The sequence below is a fragment of the Chaetura pelagica genome, unplaced genomic scaffold (genome assembly GCF_000747805.2).
Source record: "Chaetura pelagica isolate M959 unplaced genomic scaffold, ChaPel_1.0 scaffold48, whole genome shotgun sequence".
NCBI lineage: Eukaryota > Metazoa > Chordata > Aves > Apodiformes > Apodidae > Chaetura > Chaetura pelagica.
Window position 1 is genome coordinate 4104951 of NW_009954241.1, and position 23050 is coordinate 4128000.

General features: G+C 41.3%; 1 protein-coding gene across 1 annotated transcript in view; it reads right to left on the reverse strand.

Moving 5' to 3' along the window:
* Positions 1-17551, reverse strand: part of SYNE3 (spectrin repeat containing, nuclear envelope family member 3) — a 31397-nt gene extending 13846 nt beyond the window's left edge. The window contains exons 1-11 of the mRNA XM_010003738.1: positions 17402-17551; positions 14324-14496; positions 13571-13880; positions 8775-8936; positions 7709-8053; positions 6380-6516; positions 4279-4426; positions 3355-3537; positions 2951-3094; positions 1811-1945; positions 721-882 (exon numbers count right to left, since the gene is read on the reverse strand). Of these exons, the coding sequence (XP_010002040.1) occupies positions 721-882; positions 1811-1945; positions 2951-3094; positions 3355-3537; positions 4279-4426; positions 6380-6516; positions 7709-8053; positions 8775-8936; positions 13571-13880; positions 14324-14496; positions 17402-17545 (2043 nt within the window). The 5' untranslated portion in view covers positions 17546-17551. The remainder of the gene's footprint in view (positions 1-720; positions 883-1810; positions 1946-2950; positions 3095-3354; positions 3538-4278; positions 4427-6379; positions 6517-7708; positions 8054-8774; positions 8937-13570; positions 13881-14323; positions 14497-17401) is intronic.
* Positions 17552-23050: the final 5499 nt, after the last annotated feature.

A 23050-nucleotide genomic window follows, 5' to 3' on the forward strand; every position in this document is an offset into this window, starting at 1 on the left:
TTCTAGGTATCCTGGGTAAAGCAGAGGCTATGTCAGACTGAAGGCCATGTTCAGTCCAGGACTATGCTGGTTCTGTTGGCACTAGCTAGAACATACCTAGCGGGAAAAAAAATATACTGTGGATTCTTGCAAAGAGCCAACATAGGTCAAAGAACTGATGGCAAAATGCAAAGGGCACAAGCTGTCAATGCACCCCTTCTATAGTCTTCCCGTGAGATATCTTGGTTTCCTGCATGAAGGCAAAAGCTGCCAGCTGACCTGACCTGTCAGAGTGAAGAATCTAGCATGCAAAACACTGCTACACTGGGAGAAGCTAGCAGCTGTGGAACAGTTCAGTTCAACACAGTATAAGGTTAGCTAATAGGATAATACTGGTCAATGTACTGATGAGTAAGCACAGACAAAGGTAGGTACTGTCCAGAGAGATCACCCTGGCAGGCAGAGCTATTGTTAAAAACCACCTATCCTTTGATAATACTTTATTCAGTTCCACAGTTCTTAGTCATTTCTCACTGTTCTTGTCTTTTCCTAGTTCTACATCCCACAGCAGCTGACAAAGCAGGGAGGAAGCAGCAGCAACCAACAGTTATTCCAGAAGGAACAAACCATCACTCCTCTCCCCAGCTAGGAAACCCTCACTAGAAAAGAAAATCCCTGCCATTAATGTCCAAATTTTACAAAGTGAATAGGTAACATAATACACTAAGATGCTTTTCTCACCTCAAGGTCTGCCACCCTGCCCTTGGTGTTCTGCTGTCCATCAGCACCCTGGTAGGAGTCAATCTTCTCTGCAGTTGCTGTGATCCACTGCTGGAGGTCAGATAGTTTGTCATTATATGCCCAATGCTTCTGAACATGCTCTTCACTTTGCTGTATCATCACCTACAAATGACAAAAATATGTCAGCAAAGAAATACAGAAAAAAACGTGGTTTAATTAATGGATCTAACACTGTAACTACTGGAACAGAATCTCACGGGCAAAAGGAAAAAAAAACACAACAGCTCTTAATGAGATACAAAAAACTTTGTCCTTCAGCATCAGACACAATCACAAGCTTCTGCAGGCCTGAATTCAACCACAGGGGGGGGCTTTAACCACTAGAACAGCTCCCTTCCTTTTCAGCTGAAACAATAAATACGTTTGGGTTTTTTATATCTCAGTCCAAATTAAATAAAACTTACACTCCCTGAATCAGAAATGACTACAGACTTTTGGTAAAAGTCCAGTTCAGCGACATTGAGAATGAATCTAGAATTTCACGGTGCATATTAGGGTAAGACTTTATCATATGTATTTTTATGGTGAACTGCAATTTTAGGAACTCTTCCTCTGAAACTGCTTTGGAAGGTCCTTTTATAGCTGTGTTTACAAGTTACAAAATGCCTCAGGTCAAAACAAATACTTACACAATTGCAACACTTTTCTCTTAATAACTTTTAGGTCACAAAGCTATAAAAAGCCAAAACAAAACACTATGCAGAAACCTGTGAAGAAGTTCAAGCACCTCCATGATAATATAACTATGGGGAACTTTGGTTAGAAATCTCAGACCCATTCCAGAAATAATTTATACAGATATAAAATCTGCAGGAATGGTATCCTCTCCCAGAGGGAAATCACATTACAAATACTTAGAGAATCCTTGGGGAGTTATCAAAGTCATAAGAACTCAGTTCTTTCTTCCCCTGAAATGAAAAAATCTGTCACTCAAAGTATATAAATTCATATGCTCAAAGATTATTTAAATTTTTTTAAATAGTGGCAACTGACAACTTTTCAGACAACTAAAAGTTCTTTCTTACATTACCTCTAATGATCTCTTCAGGGCCTGAGAATCAGATGAAAGTTGGTTCATTTCATGCCTGTGTGTGGTATTTGACTGAACAAGCTTCTCTACATCCTCCATTTGAATCCAAAGTTCTGCCAAGTCATCCTGGATCATCTGCAGAGGAAAATACAGATTCCATACAGGTAATGTGCTAGATATGGCATGGATGTCCACAAAACATATACTAAATATAGCTTCCTTTGACAGTGTGAGGACAAAAAAAAAAATAAAAATCAGGCACACTCGCTGTCATTAAGAAAATTAATTGTTTTGATATTTAGAAGTAAATGTTTCCAAAATAAATGGTTGTATGTCCTTACATGTTACCAGGTGTTTACAAAGGTAAGTTGCTGAGAAGCTGCCAGAGGAGACACAGTATAATCAGCTAAGTATTACAAAGAACTATAGTGGTAATACCCCTGTGGGTCATCCAAGGTGAAGTGGCATTGTAGAGCTGAATCACTGTAGCTCACTATGGGAAAAGGAAGAGTCTCATCCGCCCTCTCTCCTCCTACTCTTCTCTCCCCTCCCCAAGCTATGTAGTCCCACTGCATGCCTTGAGCAGGCTCTCCTACTGCATGTTGGACCTTTTGCTGAATCAGTGTGAAACATTAACGAAGTGGAAAACGATCATACTATTCTGTTGATTTTATTTATTTTTTTTAATCTTGGCCAGCTGAATCAGCCCGTGGAGTAAATCCAGCCCATGTCAAGGCTCTGCCAAGGCAAAGGGCAGGAAAGGAGGGATTCAGAAGGAGGCAGGACAATGGGAACTCCCTGCTTTTGAAGGGAGGTAGATTGGTTCAGATTATTTTACGCAGTTTCACTCCCAGTGGGAAAAAATCAGGATATATTCTGCTCAGCAATAAAAGTAGCCCAAGAAGGTGTGGCACCAATGGCTTCCAGTTGCTTGCCCCTTCCCTCAAGCTGAGTTTACTAGCTCTTCAGCTGCATTGTTTCAATTTAATTTATTCCATGCTATAAACCGGACTACATGAATTTATCCAATGCAAAATCCAATTGAGGGGACAATGTACTGAATTCCTAATGCTAAAAAATAAGAACAGACAGTACCACAATTAACTGAGGATATCATGGTCAAACATTACAGTAATGTACCTGGAGCCTCTGGAGTTGTGTCTTTTTACCCAAGAGGTCAGGCCGTGGTTCCTTCTCTAGTTCTAATTTGGCTTGGATGGTAGATAATTTCTTCTGCAAAGGTGCGAAACCAGCGTCAAAGTCTTTATGTTGTGATATCAGATTCTAGACGGAGAAAGAAGCAGAAAAAAAATCCAGCAGTCAACAAATATCCTGTGATATTATCTTTTTTCAATGTCTGTTTCACACTGAAAACACCGAAGCTACACTATGCAACAGACCACAAATTTATTTGCATATTTGATTGACCTTCAGAAAGGGATTGGACACAGCTGGTTAGTGCTAAATTTGTATCTATAAAGCTGGCTTAGTAAAAGATTGGTCATTGTCACAGGCAAAGACTGTATATGGGCTTCGAAGCTCACCTGGAGTTTGCTCTTGCATTGCAGCAGACTTTTGTGTAGAATTTCTCTCTCCTTTGAAGCTTCAGCTACTTCTTGCAGGAAAGACTTTGCTTTTTCTTCACCAAGGATATTGTTTAGCAAATCTTTCTTCAGCTGTAATGTCATTAACTTCTCTTTGAATTGGGAGCTTTCAACTAGAGCAGCCTAAAGGAGAAAAATTCTTCCAGTGAAATCACATCAAAATAATAAAAATCATATAACTGTATTATTCTCACACAAGTCACACAACCAAAGCAGTATGACAAAGTCAGGTAAAAACAGCATGCTGGGCTGACAAGGGGTATCAGAAGGTACCTGGACAGTGCCCAGTTAAAGGAAAAGTCTTCCTGATAATGTTAGAAGCACCAGGACTGCATCCATTTTATGAACAGAAATAGAGGAAAGCTGTAATATGGAAAGAGTTGTCTGTGCAGGGGAGAGGCCTAAACAACCAACAGAAAGGACAGCTTGATAAACTTCCTCCTTGTTCACAGACACATTTATTCTAGAGATCACAAGGATGACAAAATAACGACCACTTTCCTGGGCACATGCAGAAATCATGCATTTTAATCCCACAACTACATTACTACACAGTTCTTAACAGAGTCCACAGAGTTCCTGATCAGAGAGACTTGGGCTAAAGCTAGACAACATTATCATCATTGTTAAAGACATCTAACACTTGAATTCAACCTAGTCAGTTGACAACTCCAGTTAACTAAATGAAGAGCAGAAAATATGACCTTCTGCTACAGCTAGAGTTAAGTATTAACCTCTGTGCTGTGGGATTTCCTGCCATAATGGAATGGCACTGTCCAGCAGCTGCATGCAGGCAGTTGCTGCCACAGTCTGGGCAAACACAAACCAAGTCTTAGTTTCCAAATTTAGTAACAGGTTTGGTACCTCAACGTGAGCCAGCGCTGGCTCCGAAGCCTCCAGGAGCATCTGGACTGATGGCTTCCACTGCTCAAAATCTTGCAGGGGATTTTGGAAGAGTCTTGTCAGTTGGATTTCTGTATCACTGCTCATTTTAGATGTCTTGCCTCTAACACTGTGAGGATAAACCGACAGCCGAGAGAAGGATTACGAAGAAATCCAAGTCCAAACATTCTATTCATCAAGGCATGAATTAACACAACACTCGTGTGTTAACTGTTTCCAACAAAAGCCTCAGTGCTTCTTACTGTCTGAGCCTGGTGTTGCATACACACAGCTGCTCTGTCAGTCAGAGACATCCATCAAAACTTTATTTAGATGCCTTAAGACACATTTGTCTCTTGTGCAGCTGTGTATCAGGTATTACTTTGTCTTTCTAGGAGCTAGCAGTCTCCCTTTGCACATGACCTTTCTTGGCAGCTATCACCAGCAATATTCAACAACTTATATTATCAGAGAAGCCTCACTGACTGATGGGAGGAACAAGACAAGACTGTCTAGAATTTAACTGCTGTTCTACGTATTACTGAGTCTTTGTTCCTCTAAAAAAATACATTAAGAAGCCTTTGATCACCCTATGTTACCTATAAAAAGAAGAAAAGACATTTTATTCAGATATATATTTTAAAAATTTTGTTGAACCACTTGTATTTATATTAATATATGTAGGGGATTCTGGTAAAATCTCTGTATTTATAAATATGTATACACATACATGTACAACTATATATATGTGTGTGTACATATATATTGAAAAAAAAAGAAACCACCACAATTCATTAAATATCCAGGCTTCTCTTATAAAGGCTTATCCAAAATACAGCTGAGTAACAAGGCCCAGAAGTGACACACCCCAGGCAGTTGTCTCCTGTTTTTCTCAGCTTTCCTGAACTCCCAGGTTGCAGAATCCTATTTGATACAGCAGAATGCAGCCCAAACTGTACGTTCACATGGGAACACTTCCTTGCAAATTCACAAGACATGCAGGCAAAAGCAATGCCAATCAAAATTAATACTGCCTTTCTATAAAAACAGTAACAACTTTCTTACCTGTGTCACTGAGACATTACGGAGCTAAACAAAGGCAAGCTTACATTTGCAGAACTTTTGGCCTATAAGTTCTGACATTACATGTCCTTTGCCGTTTGCTCTGCTGCCCCTGCCAGGCTCAGCACGAAGCTGCCAGACTTTGCAAAGAAGGTTTGGAGAGAAGCTGGCAAAAGAGCAGCTGCCATTTTCTACTCAGAGGCAAGTCCCCCGTTTTCTCTCTCTCTCTTTCGACATCGTTTACTTGTTAGTTTTTAAACTGAAAACCTTTCCCTTAATGACCTATAACCCTTCCAGCAGGGCAGCATAGCGTGCACCAGACAGAGGAAAACAAGCTTGGATACAGTGAAAAACTGACCTTTCTTTTTCCTTAAAAAAAAAAAAAGAGAGCCTTTCTTCCAGTTTGCAAAATTTGCTGCAGCTTCTTTACTTCCTGATTCCAGACAGCCTGGAAACGGAAACACTGAAGTCTGGGGAGAGGCTAAACTTTCAGAGTTTCCAAACCAGGGCAAGTTGAAAACAGGAATCATGCATACATGCTGCCAGGAGAAAGGGAGTAAACTCTGCCAAATAATTGCTAAGGCTGGTGAGTCACCACAACAAACTCAACAAGGGAGGGTCATTAATTCTACTGAACCGTTTACTACTACAGCTCCTGTCCTGATTTTCTAGTTGCTGTCATGCAAGGCAAGCAAAATACATAAATTATTATTATAAAATGCTACAAACATCAAATTAGCTGCCAACAATCTAATTTTCTTCAATCCACACACAACAGTAATGATGCAAGAACATTGCTTGAAAATGGCCAGCAGCCTACAGCTCCTAGTAAATAGCTAAAATCATAGGCTTACTGAAATGTGGACACAGATGTAATTAGCAAAAGCCTTTTATTTTCTTTCTTGTCACCTACAATCAGATAGCATATCACTTTTTTTTTTCCTTAGGCTCTTGTCAATCTCTTCAGCGTCTGAGAGAAAATTCCCCCCACCCCCTCTGGAATCATCAGATTTCCCACTACCTTTGATACAGCTGTATTGTAGAGACAACACTCTCAGCATGTGGCTGCACATCTTGGGAAAATCGTAGCAGTTCCTTAAGCTGAGCCTTCAGCCTCTCAACTTTGGACTCTTCTGCAGCCAGAGCTGCTCTCGTTGCCTTAATCATAAAAACAATGAACAGATCACACCTTATATAGTGGGGACATGTCTGGCACATGAAATCAAATGAAAAGGCAGTTTCTTGGGTTAATCACAAGTCCCCTTTCTGCTGCCTTTTTTCCTGGTTGTAAGGACTATGGACTTCTAAGGAAGAAATTCTCAGGAAGAGTTTTGTTCCTGCAGCCTCTCTCTCCTTTCCTCACACTGCCCAGCATCTGTATCTGACCTGCAGGGCTCAGTTTGAACACTGTGAATCACAAATAGGTCCCAGTTTCAGTTCACAGATTGCAGTATATAACACGAGATGCATTTTTGGAGCAGTCTTAACTGCATCTCTTTCCTTGAACAGAGCTTTCTCAGAGACTCACATATACAGAATGTTAATTCTAGAGTGATGTAAATACAATTCTAGAGAATCCTAGGGAAACAAAACCAACAAAAACAACAACAAAATATGCAAATGTAGCTTGATTGAACCAGACTATATTTTGGGGATCTTTTTTGCATATACTATTTCCAGCTGGTCCTGCTGGGTCCTAGACATACAAGCAGTGATGAAAGGCATTTTGGGAAGAGATAATAAATGCAAAACCATCCCTCAAGCAGAAATGAGTGGTAAAAATTCTTATCTCCTGCATGTACGACAAATGTTTTCCACTCATTTTTGCAACAGATTGATTTTGGTGTAGATACTAAATTGCTATAAACTTGGGACTTCTTAGGAACAAAGATGTGTTTGATGGTAGATGGGTACCCACCCTACATGGATTAAGGATATAGTATAGAAATGGTCTCACTAGATATCAGAGAAATACATGTATTTGTATATATATATGTGTGTGTGTTTATATATACAGTAAAGCATTATTTGTTTCTGTTTCTTTTTAAATAGAACAAATTGTATTATTTGCTCTGCATTGTGCTTTTTCTGCATACGGTCCATTTGAACTCAAGACACAAACTCCCAGCACATCCTTCAATCTTGCTCCCTCTGTTCACAGTGAGGTACAGGTTGGAATAGTTGATTCCACTGTTGCTATTCAGATTTTCCCCAGTTTGCTCCATGCACACTCATATTCTCCTTATCAACTTTAACCAATGGGACAGGCACTTGGATGTGTCTGTGCATGTTTAATATAAGACTTTACTTGGTACTGCTGGTTTTAGGCATACAAAGGGTAACAACTTACATTGCATTTTCTCCACAGAGTTACAAATCCATCTTCAGTGTTTTCCTTTTCCCCAGAGTCCAGGTCATTTTCTAGTCTCTCTAGATCTTGTCTGAAGTCCTGGATATCCGCTTTTAATTGTCTGGCTTGGGACTTGTAGGCACTTTCTGACTGTTGGATCTTAAGCAGTCTCTCCTCCTCCTCACTACTCAGCAGTTTCAGCTTCTCCAAGGCTTTTCTTAGTTCTTCCAGTTCATCCTTCAGTCTGTGAGCTCCAAGTGGGGAGGTATTCTGAATCACCTCTGCACACTGATGTTCAAGGTACTTCCATTTCTTTCCACCGTTCCTAATTTTTTTTGCAATTTCCTGCAGAAAGATGTCAAATAAAGATTAGCTGCAGGAATGGTAAGTTAGGGAAAAAGCTGAAAGCAGTAGGAAAAAAAGACCTGATCGTACATACTTTGGTCTTCACTTCCTTTTTCAAAGTATGACCTTTTTCAAAAAGAAGCCAGGGTTGGTCATTTGACTACATTCTCAGTAACATTAACTGCCATGATTCTGAAAATATTGGCTTGTTTTTCCTAAGTGCTTGTCATCTAAGGTCCCTGACAAAGAAAACAGGAGCTACAGGCACTGAGAAATACTAAGTCAGATCTCTGAGAGATTGAAAGAGTTTAAGCAGTGTCATCAAAATATTGGATACTGTTCTCAAAACTGGTAGTCTTATCACCAGGCCTAAGCTCTCAAAACCTGTGAGCCTTCAGGCTCTATTTGGATCATATTTACCAAATACATCAATTTCAACAAGTTTTAAAGGCAAGATTCTCAAAGAATCACATAACTAGGAGATCAGGCTTTTAAAAAAATATAAAGCAGACTGGCCTGTGACTTCTGCTACAGTTGGGAGAACCAACTAAAACTAATAGTTTTAGAACCTGACACAACTGTTCTCCTCTAGTCTATGTTACAATTACTACCATATTTTTTAAAATGAAATTCTTTTCCCTTTTGTGGTTTGAGAAACATATACAGGCATGAAGAACACACACAACTCTAGCTCCTTGTTAGAATTATATTGTTTCAGGACCTTCAGTGTCTTTAACTTGTCCTGTGCTGAAGACTTGGTTGCTTCTCTGAGGCAGCAGTTTAATCTTTCTGTCACACCATTCAGCCACAATTGAAACTGGTTGACGTTAGTGCTATACAGCTCATGTTCCTTGGTTATCTTTTCAAGCAGGTTCACTCTGCGCTGTAACAAGAAACAACAGAAGCTGTGAGGACAGTGCTTATCTGGCTCTTTTTATTCACACTAACCCAGAATTTATAAACAAGAGTCCCTTTCCATAAGCTCCAATAGCAGTTGGCCTCCACAGGAACTCACAGTTCACCTCAAGAAACAGGACACAAAAAAGGCTTGTCCCCATGTGGGTCATGCTGCAGACACCAGCTGCATGGTTGGTCTTCACAGAGGCAAACTGTAAGTTCCTCCTAGGTTTTCTGGCTTCCCATTCCCAAAACTACTTATCCTCTCATTAGAAAGAGAAAAGAGACAGAAGATTCCTCCTGGTTTTGACTCTGGGATACAAACAATTATGTTCCTTACACTGGTTAAAAAAAAAGATGAGCACATAACAGATTGAATTTGCCCATCTGTCAAAATGAGACTATGAAAGACTGTGCTAGGGGCATGCGAATTTTTTTCGAAGTGTTCATTACTTCAATAGGCTGTACAGAAAGTGATCATCAACTTCAATGTTTCCCTAGAAATTATATAGCCCAGGAACTTTCATACTTACTCAATTAGAAGATCACAAACTATCATGTGGTGGTACTGCAAACCCTGGAAGCAAATTTAAGCCTATAGGATGCAGACTTCACTTGTGGAGTTACTGTGTTTGTATCCTATAACCAACAATCCCTTATGCTACAAGGGCCTGCACATTATGAGTTGTTTCCCACCAATCCAGTCTGGCACCCCTCACAAGGCAAAGTCACATTTGCTCTGACTACCCTTGTTTGCCATCTGAAGTTTAGACCTGCTGAGGGAAATTTACACAAATCACAAGGAAGCCCATTTTTGTTGTTTCACTATGCCATTATGTTGTTTCATACCCAACCTAAGTATTATTTCCTACAAAATCAGACTTTTTCTTTTCTTTCCCTTTATCAGTTGGCATAGAGAACAATTGAGGTACAATATAGTTACCTTAGAAAAAAAAATGGTTTCTTGTGGAATCCATTTAGTGCTTGCAGCACCTTTGGAAGGCCTTTCTGTCACAGACAATGGGCTGAGTTTCATTTTGTGTAATATGGGACACATCCTGTGTCTCTGAGCAGAGCTTGATTCCAGCTACCCTCCACAGAGAGCAGGGTGGTAACTGCAATGATGGGCAGTTTTGAAGTCCTCTCTGTGTTGCCCTTGTCTTTTGAGTCTCTGGGCATGTCAACCTGCTTGAGGTGGCAGTGTGCAATGGCCGGTCCTGTCAGCATTGCTTCAGGCCAGCAGAAGGGTGGCATGAGCATCAGTCAGCATGGGATCTCCCATGTGATGTAGGGTGATGGTCACTCTGAGACTTTGCACTTCACCTTTGGGATAGGTTATGCCCATGGTGCAGTACAAAGCTACCACTCTCCCAGTGGCATCACACCAGTTGCTGTTTTCCACACTGCCACAAAGAGGAGCTATTATTAAAAGGAAAAGTCTTAAACTAATACATATCGAGTTAAAAAGGAAAATGAAATGACCCATTCCTGGCCCGGTTACTCAACCAAAACAAAGAAGCACAACAGTTTGGATACTTCGGTTGGCCTAAGAGGTCAAGGAAGAGATGCCATGATCTGGACAGACTGCACTCGCTGTCAAACAAAAGGCTTACGAAAAGCTGGGTCAGCCCCGTGTGTGCGTGTGTGTGTGTGTGTGTGTGTGTGCGTGTGTTAGACCACGAGGTTAGGCAGGGAAGCTTTCTAACGACGGAAAACACGGTATCATTTGCATCTATTAGGTTAGCTGTTCAGAGAACAGGACGGTGCTAAACTCCATTCCCACATGCACTTGGTTAATGTGAGGAGACATTAAACAAGGACATAGCCCTGTAAAGAGAGAGAGCACCGACAGGAAAACAATGGGTTTGACCACAGAGGAAGAGCTGTGACTCCGCAGGATACACCCAGCCCTCAAGTACCCCTGGTACTCAAGGAGGGTGGATGGAGGTGTAGGAAAACCTCTCCCCTAAGCGCCCCTTATGGTCAGCAAAGGAATACAAAGCCTTCTCTGGAAGGCAATCTATAGCACAATTTCCCCTGCTTTAAATCCTTCTGTGGCATCTCAAGTGGAGTCCAGAAAGCTCCTGTAGTCCTTCCTGATGCTTTTAGTATTAGGCCTAGGGTACATATGGGAAAGCATTATAAATATCTAGGTTTCACTTAACAGAGAAATCATGGAGTGAAATTAGTTTTATGTGCACAGACATACTCTATACACTGCAAATATCATAACTTTTTTTAGCATCCTCAGTCATAATTTATGCTAAGACCCACGACCATCTATCTCTGCATATTGTCCATTTAGTAGGCAAGGGAAAACACATAGGAAATGGTTGCCACATCTAAAAATATCCCTGTCAATGTAATTAAAAGAAAATGACATGCTTTTAAAATTTGGGAATAAGGACACGTTAGCACCATGAAAGAAAAGAAACAACTCCACCGTTTGCTCATACCAGGAAAACAATGTCACAGGCAAACCATTTAAGAAACGCTGTCCATGAGCTTGCCTTCTGATAGAGCTGGACAACTGCACAGGATCTAAAAATGCTTTTCAAACACAAGTGTAATCTACAAACACCAGTGAGCCTCCTCTGGCAGGCAGCTCAGGCATTCAGCTGGCATCTGCAAGTCACATTTAGCCTGGCCTCTTATCATGCGAGAGGCTGGAGCAATCCCCTTACAACTCCTGCGTCTCTTTCATTCATTCCGCCTTCCCATTGGAAGAGGTGGCAGGGTTTCCCTAACTAGTGTTATACTTTTCAATAAGATTCCCAAGATGTCTGCAACCTTGGCATTAGCTAATAAGCTCTGTATTTATTTCAGTTACTAAATCCAAGACTTCCCAACACCCTTCTTTTTTTTTCCATAGCTCCTAGAAGTGCTGGATTTTCTCTCTCTATCCTTCTATGAAATGTGGTATTTGTGACCAATGCCAAGGAAAAGTTTTTTCTAGCAGCTCAGTTGGCTGGAGACATAAAGAAATCTTTTATCTAAATACTATGAGCAACTTCCTGATCTCATTTACACCAGTACATATCCAAGACAGAGAAATTACATTATGTAAAACCAGTCTCAGAGGAGTCATGTTCTGGCTTTGGGTATTCAGATGACATGTTTGAAAAAACTGCTTTATTAAAATAGTTAACGACTGTCTCCTGCTTCGAAACCAAAGAGGAATCTTGGTTAGAAATGGGTGAATGAGAATCTTAAATTGCAATCTAGATAGGCAACACCTGAATTCCCAGAAACCTTCTTATTAATTAATCCAGTTTCATTGTAATGAAGAGATCTACCTTTAAAAACAAACAATCAATGCTTAGGCATTTTTACAAGTCTTTTTACAGACTTCACAGCCTCTCTGCAGCAGCTGCAGTTACAGAATTGCCAAATATGCTCTGACTTATTAGCAGCAGTGGCATCTTTATGGCTAAAAATATCTGAATTTCATGCTCATGAAAGGTACTAGTTTGAAGATTTTTTTAGAGTTTTGGCATGGGTTTTTTTTAAACAGAAAAAGTATCTGTAGAGCAAGCAGAGCAATGGCATGAGCATCCCAATGTTACTGTACTTCCAATGTGATCTGAAGCTAACTTTGTATGACAGCATGCGGGGCGGGGAGGGGGGAACATACATCACTGTCAGGATCCTGTTCTGGGCTGGAGTTTAGGTGTGGGAACAAATAGAAGATAATGTTATGACAGAGGCAGATAGTGGAGCAAATATAATGAAAATTATTTGTATTTGCACCAGGTAATTCCAGCCTATGGAATTCTGGAAGCCTCTGTGAGACAAAGACTAAATTTTAATCTCTATATGCTTGGGATAGATGTGTCTATATATATTGCAAATATCCCTTTGAGCATTTCTGTTGATACAGGCTGGTAAGAAACTGATTTCTGCTGCATATCTGCAGATGTCTGCCCCCCAGCCACACCACATGGTCCAATCCTGTCTTCACCTGAGTTTTAGAAGTGAAAAGTATGAGCTTCATCTGAAATCTATACCCAGTAATAGGGTAAAGGAAATTACTGGCAGTGAAAGATGAACTCAGATGTCTTATACCAGCCTATCTAACAACTGTTCAAGCTAGAAGATTAGCATCAGGCAAGAATTAATATCTGTGGCTACTTGAGCTCTGTGTTGGGCCACAGCTGGCTCTCACCTCCATGTTTCCTAGTTTTGCAGGCAGGGATTGTATCTCTGAAACTGGACTAATGCTACTTCCTTCAACAATGGTGCATGCATGTAATATTCCCTGGCTCTGGGAATGTGTGCTTTGCATCTGGTTATACAAGTATCTCTAATATGCTGAAAAATGAGGAACAATTCAAACTTTATACAAAGATGACATAAACCAATATTCACCAGGTCACAGCAAGCAGCTTGCAGTTACTTTACAACATACTATCAAGCACAGTGTAATAATGTCTCAATTAACAGCTTTACCTTGGGACACAATGACTGTTTCAAATAGTCCACTGACTGAAAGAACAAGGGTCCTCAGCTCTGTTTCCTCTTTGCAGTCCTACCAGCTAAGCCTCATCACTCAAGAAGCAGATAGCAAACAATACTGTATGTTGGTGAAATCTGAACACCTCCCACTCTTTATAGGCATACCTGAGCTTCTTCTCTGATTCCTTCATATTCCAGCCTCATTTTCTCCTGAACTTCATCATCAACACTGGGGTCACCTATTCTGCTGAACAAGGAAGCAGCTTCCTCTAGCAGCCTTTCCAGCAGGACTGACTGATGTAAGACATCATTCAGCAAAACCTGAGCATGGCTTAGCTGCCACTGCTTCTCCTTTAAGCCAAGCTGTAACTCGATGTCAGGCTCCAAGGTCACCTTCATGTTGTGAATCCATGCATAGAACTCATCTTGGGCTTTCAGGTACTCACTCCAGTGCAGCCAGACCCACTCAAGACGGCTGTTGGGGAGAGCAAGAGGGATGGGTTAGATGAAATTATGATGGGAGCAGTTGAGACTGGCAAGCTCAAAAGGCCTTCAAAGCAAAGAGCAAAGTTCTCAGCAATTTTAAGCTGCTCTGACTTGAGAGGGCCCAGATTCACTTTCCATGTCCTCCCTGCTCTTGCAAGGATATATCCCATACAAGGTCCCTATGCCTGGCCAAATTCATTGTTCAAGACCATGATGTGGGCTGGCTGTGAAGACAGAGAGCACTAAGGTCCCATGGACCCTCTCTCCTCACACAGTCCTCCACATGCTCATGAGACTGGGATTAGCAGTGTAGATTGCCATCTACAATCCATGCAGCAAAGAAAGGCAAGAAGCACTTTATAAAAGCACTGGATGAGACAACTGCCTCAACACACCAAATAGCAGTTCTTGTCCTGGGTATGTTTGTCTTACCTGTGACAATGAGTAATGTATATGGCTGTCTCTTCCCACAAGGCTTTAATGTCTTTCAGTTTAGATAGTACCTCGTGCTTCTTATCCTCACCAATGTTGCGAAGAGCTGCATCTGCCTTCACATGAATCAAGTCAATTTTCAAGCTGCCTTCTGGTTCCAATGCACGTATTTTCTATGAGAAAAACAAATGAGACTGAAAGCATGAAAAGAAGGCAATTCTAACTGTGCCATTTAAACTTTAGTTTTGCTGAGGAATCACAAAGTCCTTGCTGTAAAGCCTCCCCTGAACAGAAAAATATGAACTTCTCTTCACATTTGTTTGTTATTAAACTTCTTAAAGACTGAATTGAAAACCATGTAGTAATTGAAAAACATTTTAAGTTAGCAACAAAACCCAGATCATCTTCTATCAAGTATCTGCAGCTGTGTTTCAATTGCAGTTATAAAGTTCCAGCACTGTGTTGCCACACATCAGTTGCTCTCCCCAGCCTGCCAAAGAGTGTAGAGGCATCTTCACAGGCTACACTGCAACGTCTCAATTTTAAGATCTCCTATAAGAAACTATGAAACATATTTAAAAGACTTCCTATTGCAAATAAAAGTTGGCTCAGAACACAAGCCAAGAGAGATTAACTAGTGGAATTTTCTGCCTGCTACCAACTTTTGCTTTGACTCTAAATTGCTAAGCTATGCATTAGTAAAAATGTGTATCTTACACAAACTGGAAAGCCAGGGACTGAAAGTTTAACCATCTAATTTTAAGTAGTTTCTCTTCCTCTACCCAGAGATGGAAAATCAGCACAATTTCTGTGAAATGTGACAGATTAATTATGTCCTGATTTGGCTGTCTGCTTTCAGCATCACTTTATCCAAATTTCTGACACCATCAGATTAGCTTTACTTACTGTTCTTCCACAAACTCCTAGTAAACTGCAGGCTCTCAAGTTTGAAGGAAAAGCCTTTGAAAACACTAAGAAGTTCAAAATCAGCAACTGCTTGTGAAAAGATTAAGCCCATGGGGTTTGTTAAAAAAATCACGTCAGTTATTGCAAAGGTGAGACTAAATCACAGGCCCTTGGAATTCCAGTGTTGCACTCTGGGAAAAGACTGTTCTTTTGGCAAGTACACAGCACATCTACAGGTGACGTACAAACAGGTGTTTGGGTGCATTATCTACTATGAAAAGTATGATTAAAAGAATCCAGGAAAGCAGGGCAAAGGGTAGAGCAGGAAAAGAAAAGCAAAGCCATAGCTATCAGACAAGGGGGAAATGTTAAGAGTAAAGCTATATTCTAAGTCTGACATTTTTCCAGCAAACGAGACAAAAAACAGTCAGAGAGAAAGCAGTGACAGGCATTTTTCTTTTTCAAATCTTTTTTTTTTTAATTATTACCATCCTTGGCTGGAGTTTTCATTAACAAATTAACAAAAAATAAACCACAGGAAGGAAGCCAAAAAAAAAAAAAAAAAAAGCAAGACAGATGCAAAAAAGGAACTGAAAAATTATCTTGGATTTGAAAACAGCCAATAGGTGAGGCGGTGAGCACATCATGAGCTGGACAGGGAAGCCGGGCCCAGAAAGGAGGGAGGATGAGGGAGCAGGAGGTGGATAAGGTACACACAGGAAGAGAGAACAGACACTTGTTATTCCTTAGGACTATTAATTTTCAACATCTGGATTGAAAAAAATCTTCTAGCATGATTTTTTGCATGTTATAGACCTCCTCCAAAGCCCACAGAAGACAACAGGCTTCTGCTCAGGACATATTAAGTCACCACAACACCTTAAACATTTTGTCTTGTTACCTCTGCCAGGAATGAACCCCTTTGTCAAACTACCACTCTCCCTACTCAGGTTCCTGTGTTTCTAGTATGTTTTTGAGACTGTACATATCATAGTTGTCCAGACAAAAACAAAAGATGAAAATAATTTAAGGGCAGAAATAAATCCAAGAGGAAATACTTCAGATTTTCACAACTGACATCCAAGTCTAACCATCATCCATCACCCTGTGAACAGTCTCTGTGTTATGCCAGAGGAAAGATCCGGCCTGTAATGAGCCACAGTTAAGGAAAAAGGCTGAAGACATTACTGTACCATCATGTAAACCACCTCCATGTAAGCCTGCAATGTCTTTTGGAGTTATTAAACTTCAGAAGAGGCAGTTGAAATAAGAGTAAACAAACGAAAAGAAAGACTTCTGGGTAAACAGTGATGGGAAAGATTTGGCCATTTAATGTAAAGAACAGACTAATTGGAATTCAAGGTAATCCAAGTATTAAAATAGTTTCAATGTTAATCATAGAAATACCACCACTCCCTCTAATCATGGATGGTAGAAATGGGACAAACAGGAGTGTTTCAATCTCTGAGATTACAAGAACAAGATAACATCTAATGAAATTGAAGTTACTGAACACAAAATCACAGTAAGAGAGCAGGCACAATCTGCAGTGGGATCTCTGTGAAGAGAGTTATATAAGAGATTAAGTAAAACCAGAAAAAAATGAAAACATTTACCTTTTCATTAGACAGATTATAAGGGTGACCTGTAAACCCTCTTATCATTAGGGTTTATGGAAAAGGACAAAGGGATTACTCTATAACAACCCATTACTAGGACACTGCAGTCCTCCTCTATCAGCGCCCGAGTCCTGGAGGAGGTGGAATACTTAACATGGTCTGATTCTCTCATCCTATATGCTGGACTTCTGTAAATCACTGTCTGGTAACTGCATTCAGCAACTCAGATGTTTCAGGTTGGAGCATGCTCATAGGAGAGTGTAAACATTTTAACCTGCCAAACCTGCTGCTAGTCTTCCAAATCAATCTGAAAAGCTTGGAAGCCTGTGATACCAAATTGCCATTTTCTTTTTCTACAACATCTGTAAACATATTGCAGATGTAAAAATTAGAAAGAATACTGATGTAAACTCATCCACTCAGGATCAGCATTCCAGCAAGCAGGGGCAGCTGGAATTTCTTAATGGAAAACTCCAGAGCTCACAGCAATGACTGCTGTAACAATGGCAGGAGTGACAGCCACCTCTGAACCCCTGGATCACTTTTCCCTTACCTCAGACTCTCTCAGTCTGGCTTCTAGGGCAGATCGAGGTCCCTTGGTGTTGTCATTGATCTTCAGTCTCTCTTGGATGGCCTTCATCCAAGCTTCTGCAATCTCCACACTACTGTCAAATTCATCCTGTAGCTGCTGAGTCATTGCATTAGAAGAAGCTGAAAGGATAAGAAACAGGGAAGTTAGTAGGTTTTGGTTAATACCTAAACAGGAATGCATTCAAGGCGATCTAAAGGGACAAGGGAGAAAAGCTAACGATCTTGTGGCTTTCCTTTTTATTGATAATACCAAAAAATGTAGCAGTATCGTGATCCAGCCCAGCACAGAGAACACATTCATGCTGCAGCTTTTCCAAATGAAAATACACCAGGAAGCAAAATGAAGGTGGAGAACTGTGGGAAGTTCCATTACAGTAAACAAATTTAATTCAAAGCTTTCAAATGAGATTAATTTGGTGTTTGTGGTGTATTCCAGATTTGCTACACCAATCAAAAAGACTCCTCCTCCCAGAGCCTAGTTAGTACAAATTACTTTCAGGCTACAATGCTCTTCCAGGCTTACATACCAAGGATCTGACACCACACTAGCAAAGCACTTCAGCACATGCTTAACTTAGAGGTATATAAACCCTTTAAAGCTGATGAGATCGGTATCAGATGTTTAGGACCCCAGTGAACTTGTTCTGGTGAGACCATGGAAAAGTTACTGAATGCATGTGTAGTGAGTCTGGGATACACAGACAAGGGGAATTGGCCAGCAACTGCAAAGACAAACCACTCACAAGACATCACATAAGAATATCAACAATGATGGTTTTCTTCTCTTGACACCTCTTTTATTCCATACCAGATTGCAAGCTTTTAATTTTCCCTTCCCTCTGTCTTGTTGCCCCTTCCCAATCTGTGGGTGGGTAGTTAGTTGCTCTGTTGATCTACTCTTGTGTCTGCTCCATCGAGAGCATAAGCTCTCTGCTGTTCAGAGGGCCTCAGTTGTGCCTGCACAATAGAGGAGAGCCATCCTACACTCTCCCTTAGGCATTGCCCTACTAAACTTGACTAATAAGGATGAATCATAACAAAGCCCCCTGTATGTCAGCTTCACTGAACTGAACAGAAAGATAGCCATTGACATTAAATGGGTTTGGATCACATCCTACAACTAGTTCCAGCCAAGCAGTCAGTATCTCTTGTAAATGAAAATATTCTTCCTCTTTACTATTCATCACTGAAATATTTTTGCAGCACAAAGTTTGAGGCTTAATTACTGAACCCAAGTTTGTTGCTCAGAATTCAGCTCCACAGGAGACCTCTCAGATGATTCACATGGAAGAAAGTGCTTAGCAAGAGAGGCCAAGCACAGCTCTTGGCAAAGGTTGGAGCAAGCTGGTCTAATGGGCCCAAGTAGGGGGGTTGGAACTACATCTTCTTTGAGGTCTCTTCCAACCCAAACCATTCTATAATACTATGAAGCCAGACCAGTGGTGTTTTTAACTCTTGGAAGCTTTGTCTTTAAAAGAAAGAGATCTCTTTAAAGAAAGAGGCCACTGATAGAAGGCTTTCCAACCATCCTCAGCAAGGCTTTTGACACTGTCTCCATATGGCATCCTCACAACCAAACTGGAAAAGTGTGAATTGGACGATTGGGTAGTGAGATGGATTGGGAACTGGCTGAAGGAAAGAGCCCAGATAGTTGCGGTCAGTGTGGCTGAGTCCAGCTGGAGGCCTGTGACTAGTGGGATCCTCCAGGGGTTGGTACTGGGACCAGTCCATTTAAATATATTCATCAGTGACCTGAACAAAGGGATAGAGTGTACCATTACCAAGTTCAATGACGATACAAAACTAGGAGGGGTGGCTGACACACCAGAAGGCTATGCTGCCATCCAGTGTGACCTGGACAGGTTAGAGAGCTGGGAGGGAAAAACCTAATAAAGTTCAATAACAGCAGGTGTAGAGTACTCCATGTGGGGAAAAGCAACCCCATGCACTGGTACAGCTGTACTGCTGGAAAGCAGCTCTGGGGAAAAAGACCTGGGAGTCATGGTGAACAACAGGCTCACCATGAGCCAAAAATGTGGCCTGGCAGCCAGGAGGGCCAATGCCATTCTGGGGTGCATTAAGAAGAGTATGGCTAGCAGGTCAAAGAAGGTTATCCTAGCCCTGTACTCTGCCCTGGTGAGGCCTCACCTGGAGTACTGTGTGAAGTTCTGGGCTCCCCAGTTCAAGAAGGACAAGGAACTACTGGAGGGAGTCAAGCATAGGGCCACCAAGATGATTAGCAGACTGGAAAATCTGCCCTATAAAGAAAGGCTGAGAGAGCTGGGTCCGTTTAGCTTAGGGAAAAGGAGGCTCAGGGGGATCTCATCAATATTTATAAATATCTAAAAGATGAGTGTCAGGAGGATGGGGTCAGACTCTTCTCAATGGTGTACAATGACAGAACAAGGGGTAATGGTCACAAACTGGCACACAGGAAATTTAGCCTGAATATGAGAAAATACTTCTTTACTCTGAGGGTAACAGAGCCCTGGAACAAACTGCCCAGGGAGGTTGTGGAGTCTCCATCCCTGGAGACATTAAAAACCTGCCTCAACATGTTCCTGTGTAATCTGCTGTAGTGAAACCTGCTCTAGCAGGGGGGTTGGACTAGATGATCTCCATAGGTCCCTTCCAACTCCTAACATTCTGCAATTCTGTGATCCTACTGATGTTGCTGTTCATGAGGTAAAAGAATTCATGCAATATTAGATGTCCTCCCCTGTAGTTTCCAGTGCATTTTCTTCCACGTTAGACCAGAGGAAGCAAGACATTGGTGTTCACAACACTGATGTCAGGCAACGGAAACAGTCTAAATTGCTGTTTCCCAGCCTTCAGCGGGCTGTGTACTCAACATGCCCAAGAACAGAAGAAGAGTTGCAGACAAGCAGAGCTGCATTTGCATGGAAGAGGGAATTTCTCCCTGAGAGCTGTCAGATGGGGCAGAAGCCAAAGCTGTAACTCTCAGATCTAGAGGGTAGTTTTAAAAAGTGTGACGTCACCTTCAAAAGATTAAAGACTAGAACAGGATGTACTGGATTTAGTGAGGGTGGTGTCGCATGGGGCTGCTACTCCCTCTCTCAAATATAATAAATATGATGGGATATAAATTAAAGCTAACATCATTGACTTACATGACAAGATCCCTAAAGATTAAGCCAGCTAAAGGATGAATGTCATTCTCAGTGGATTCCTGGATATCTCTGTCATTTTCCAATTATGACTGCTCCAGAACTGACGTTTCTGGAATAATCTAACCCTCAGAAAAGAGCACCCATCTCTTCATAGCTTAATGATTAACTCATTTTCATGTTAATATTTCTCACTGTATCTAGAAGCTGTACAGGGACTGTCCCCTAAGCCTTTCCTTGTTAAGTGCATTTATTTCTAGGCAATAAATTTCTGAATATGCTAGTTGTGGTGACTCCAGATCTGCTATTGTGAAACCAAAACTCATGGTACAGTGCTGTATTGACTCTTGATGAGGAGTGGCATTCATTTCCTAGGAGAGGTTTCTATTCCTGGCAACATCCATATCATATTTAAAATTGGCTTCAGGGCTCCAGTCATGGAGTAGCCAATATAGAACATTACACTATCCTAGTCCTATTTCTTACAAAACGTAAAAAAGGCAATCAAACACGGTTAAGAAGTAGTGGAAAACCTACTGTCATCTAACATGAAGAAAACCCCACTCACACTCTGCCCTCATGCTGTTGTCCTCTGACCACAAGGATTTTTTTTGTACAAAACCCACAGACACTGAGAGCCCCCATCCCACACACAGGCATTCCATGTAAGCAGCCAATGCAGGAAGCCATGAAAAATGTTATTTCAATTTTAAGATCATCTGTTTGCAAGGGAAGAAAAACACTTTACTACTCCAACTGCCTGCATAACATTGACTGATTTTGACCAAGTAATTCCTACACTTGGCACCACAAAGATGATTAAATTTAGCATGGACTCTGACCCAGTGCCCAGGCAGATTTCGTGGTAGTTATGACCTGCAATATCTAGTGTGGATTTGTGCTGCCTCTTGAGATTGTCTGTGTCCTGTCCTCCCTCCTTTCTACAAACCAAACAGCCAGACCCTGGCTGAAGCATTCTGCTACAGCGTCACAGAGTCTTTTGTTCTGGAACTGCCTCACCCTTGTAGGCATTAAAGGCATGGGTTGATATTTGCAAGCACAAAGTGTGTTTTCTGACTTATTGCCTAATTGGGAGGAAGAACCAGAACCAGAACTGCTGACCATCTGGGATTCAGCAATATGTGTAATTTCTTTGCAAACGCTCCTAAAGCTGAGATAAATGATTACTGGATAAGTGTTAATGAATCAACAGTATTTACCCCATTTCTGTTGCATCATTGGAAATAAATGATTGAGCAATACTTCTGGATATCAAATACAGAGCTCTGATCACTTGAAGAAATAAAAAGGAGACATAGCAGCTCTTGGAACAGACCTGATCTGTTCAGCTGTGCAAAGCCAGCATTCACAGATCAACCTGCAACAGCAGCAGAACACTACGGTCACCTGTACTCTGGTGTGACAGCCCCTATCCCAGTCTGTAGGCTCAGTTGCTCGGACTCACAGTGGCAGGGAAGCCTGCCCCTAATCACAAGTGTGATCCTCTGAGCAACTGGTACAAATTTATTTTTATCATAGTCATTTTCAAATGCATGTAGCTGTTTAAAAGTTTTTCATTTTAATGTCACTTGAATCAGTGTATGAATTCATACCATGGAAGGCGTATTGATACTGCAGAAAGCATTTAGCATCTCTATACATATGTTACTCAATGAAAGCAATTACTATGCATAAGAAATTCTGGCATAGATAATGAGATGCTGAGCAAAACGAAGCTTTATTTGTTCAAATGCAGTTACACAGTTACTTTGTAGTGATAAGGAAGAAGCATATTTCAGGGTGCTGAGCACTGCTGACTCAGGAGAGCTCCTGCAACATGTCCAGAGGTTATAAAAAGCCTGTTTCAAGAACAGGAAAATAAGACACAGATTAACTCCAAAATAATTTAGGTGAATCTCTCCCACACTAGTATTTCTACCTTCTTTGAATCACCTACAACTACCAGTTGCTACTAAGATGATTAAGGGAGTGGAACATCTCCCTTATGAGGAAAGGCTGAGGGAGCTGGGACTCTTTAGCTTGGAGAAAAGGAGACTGAGGGGTGACCTCATCAATGTTTACAAATATGTAAGGGGTGAGTGTCAGGGGGACGGAGTTAGGCTTTTCTCAGTGATGACCTGCCCAGGGAGGTTGTGGAGTCTCCTTCACTGGAGACATTCAAAACCCACCTGGATGCGTTCCTGTGTGATGTACTCTAGGTGACCCTGCTCTGGCAGGGGGGTTGGACTAGATGATCTTTCAAGGTCCCTTCCAACCCCTAAGATTCTATGATTCTATGATTCAGTTGGGAGTCTCTGAGTAGGCACAGACATTTTAGTGCCACAGAGAGCACGATGCCTCACCCTCAACCCGGTTGCTCTGCCAGGCCTGCTGCACACTCACAGCACAAACAGGACTTGTACTGGGCTGCCTGCTTCTCAGTTACCACACACAGGTATCTGCAGCTTTGGAAGAGGGAAAGA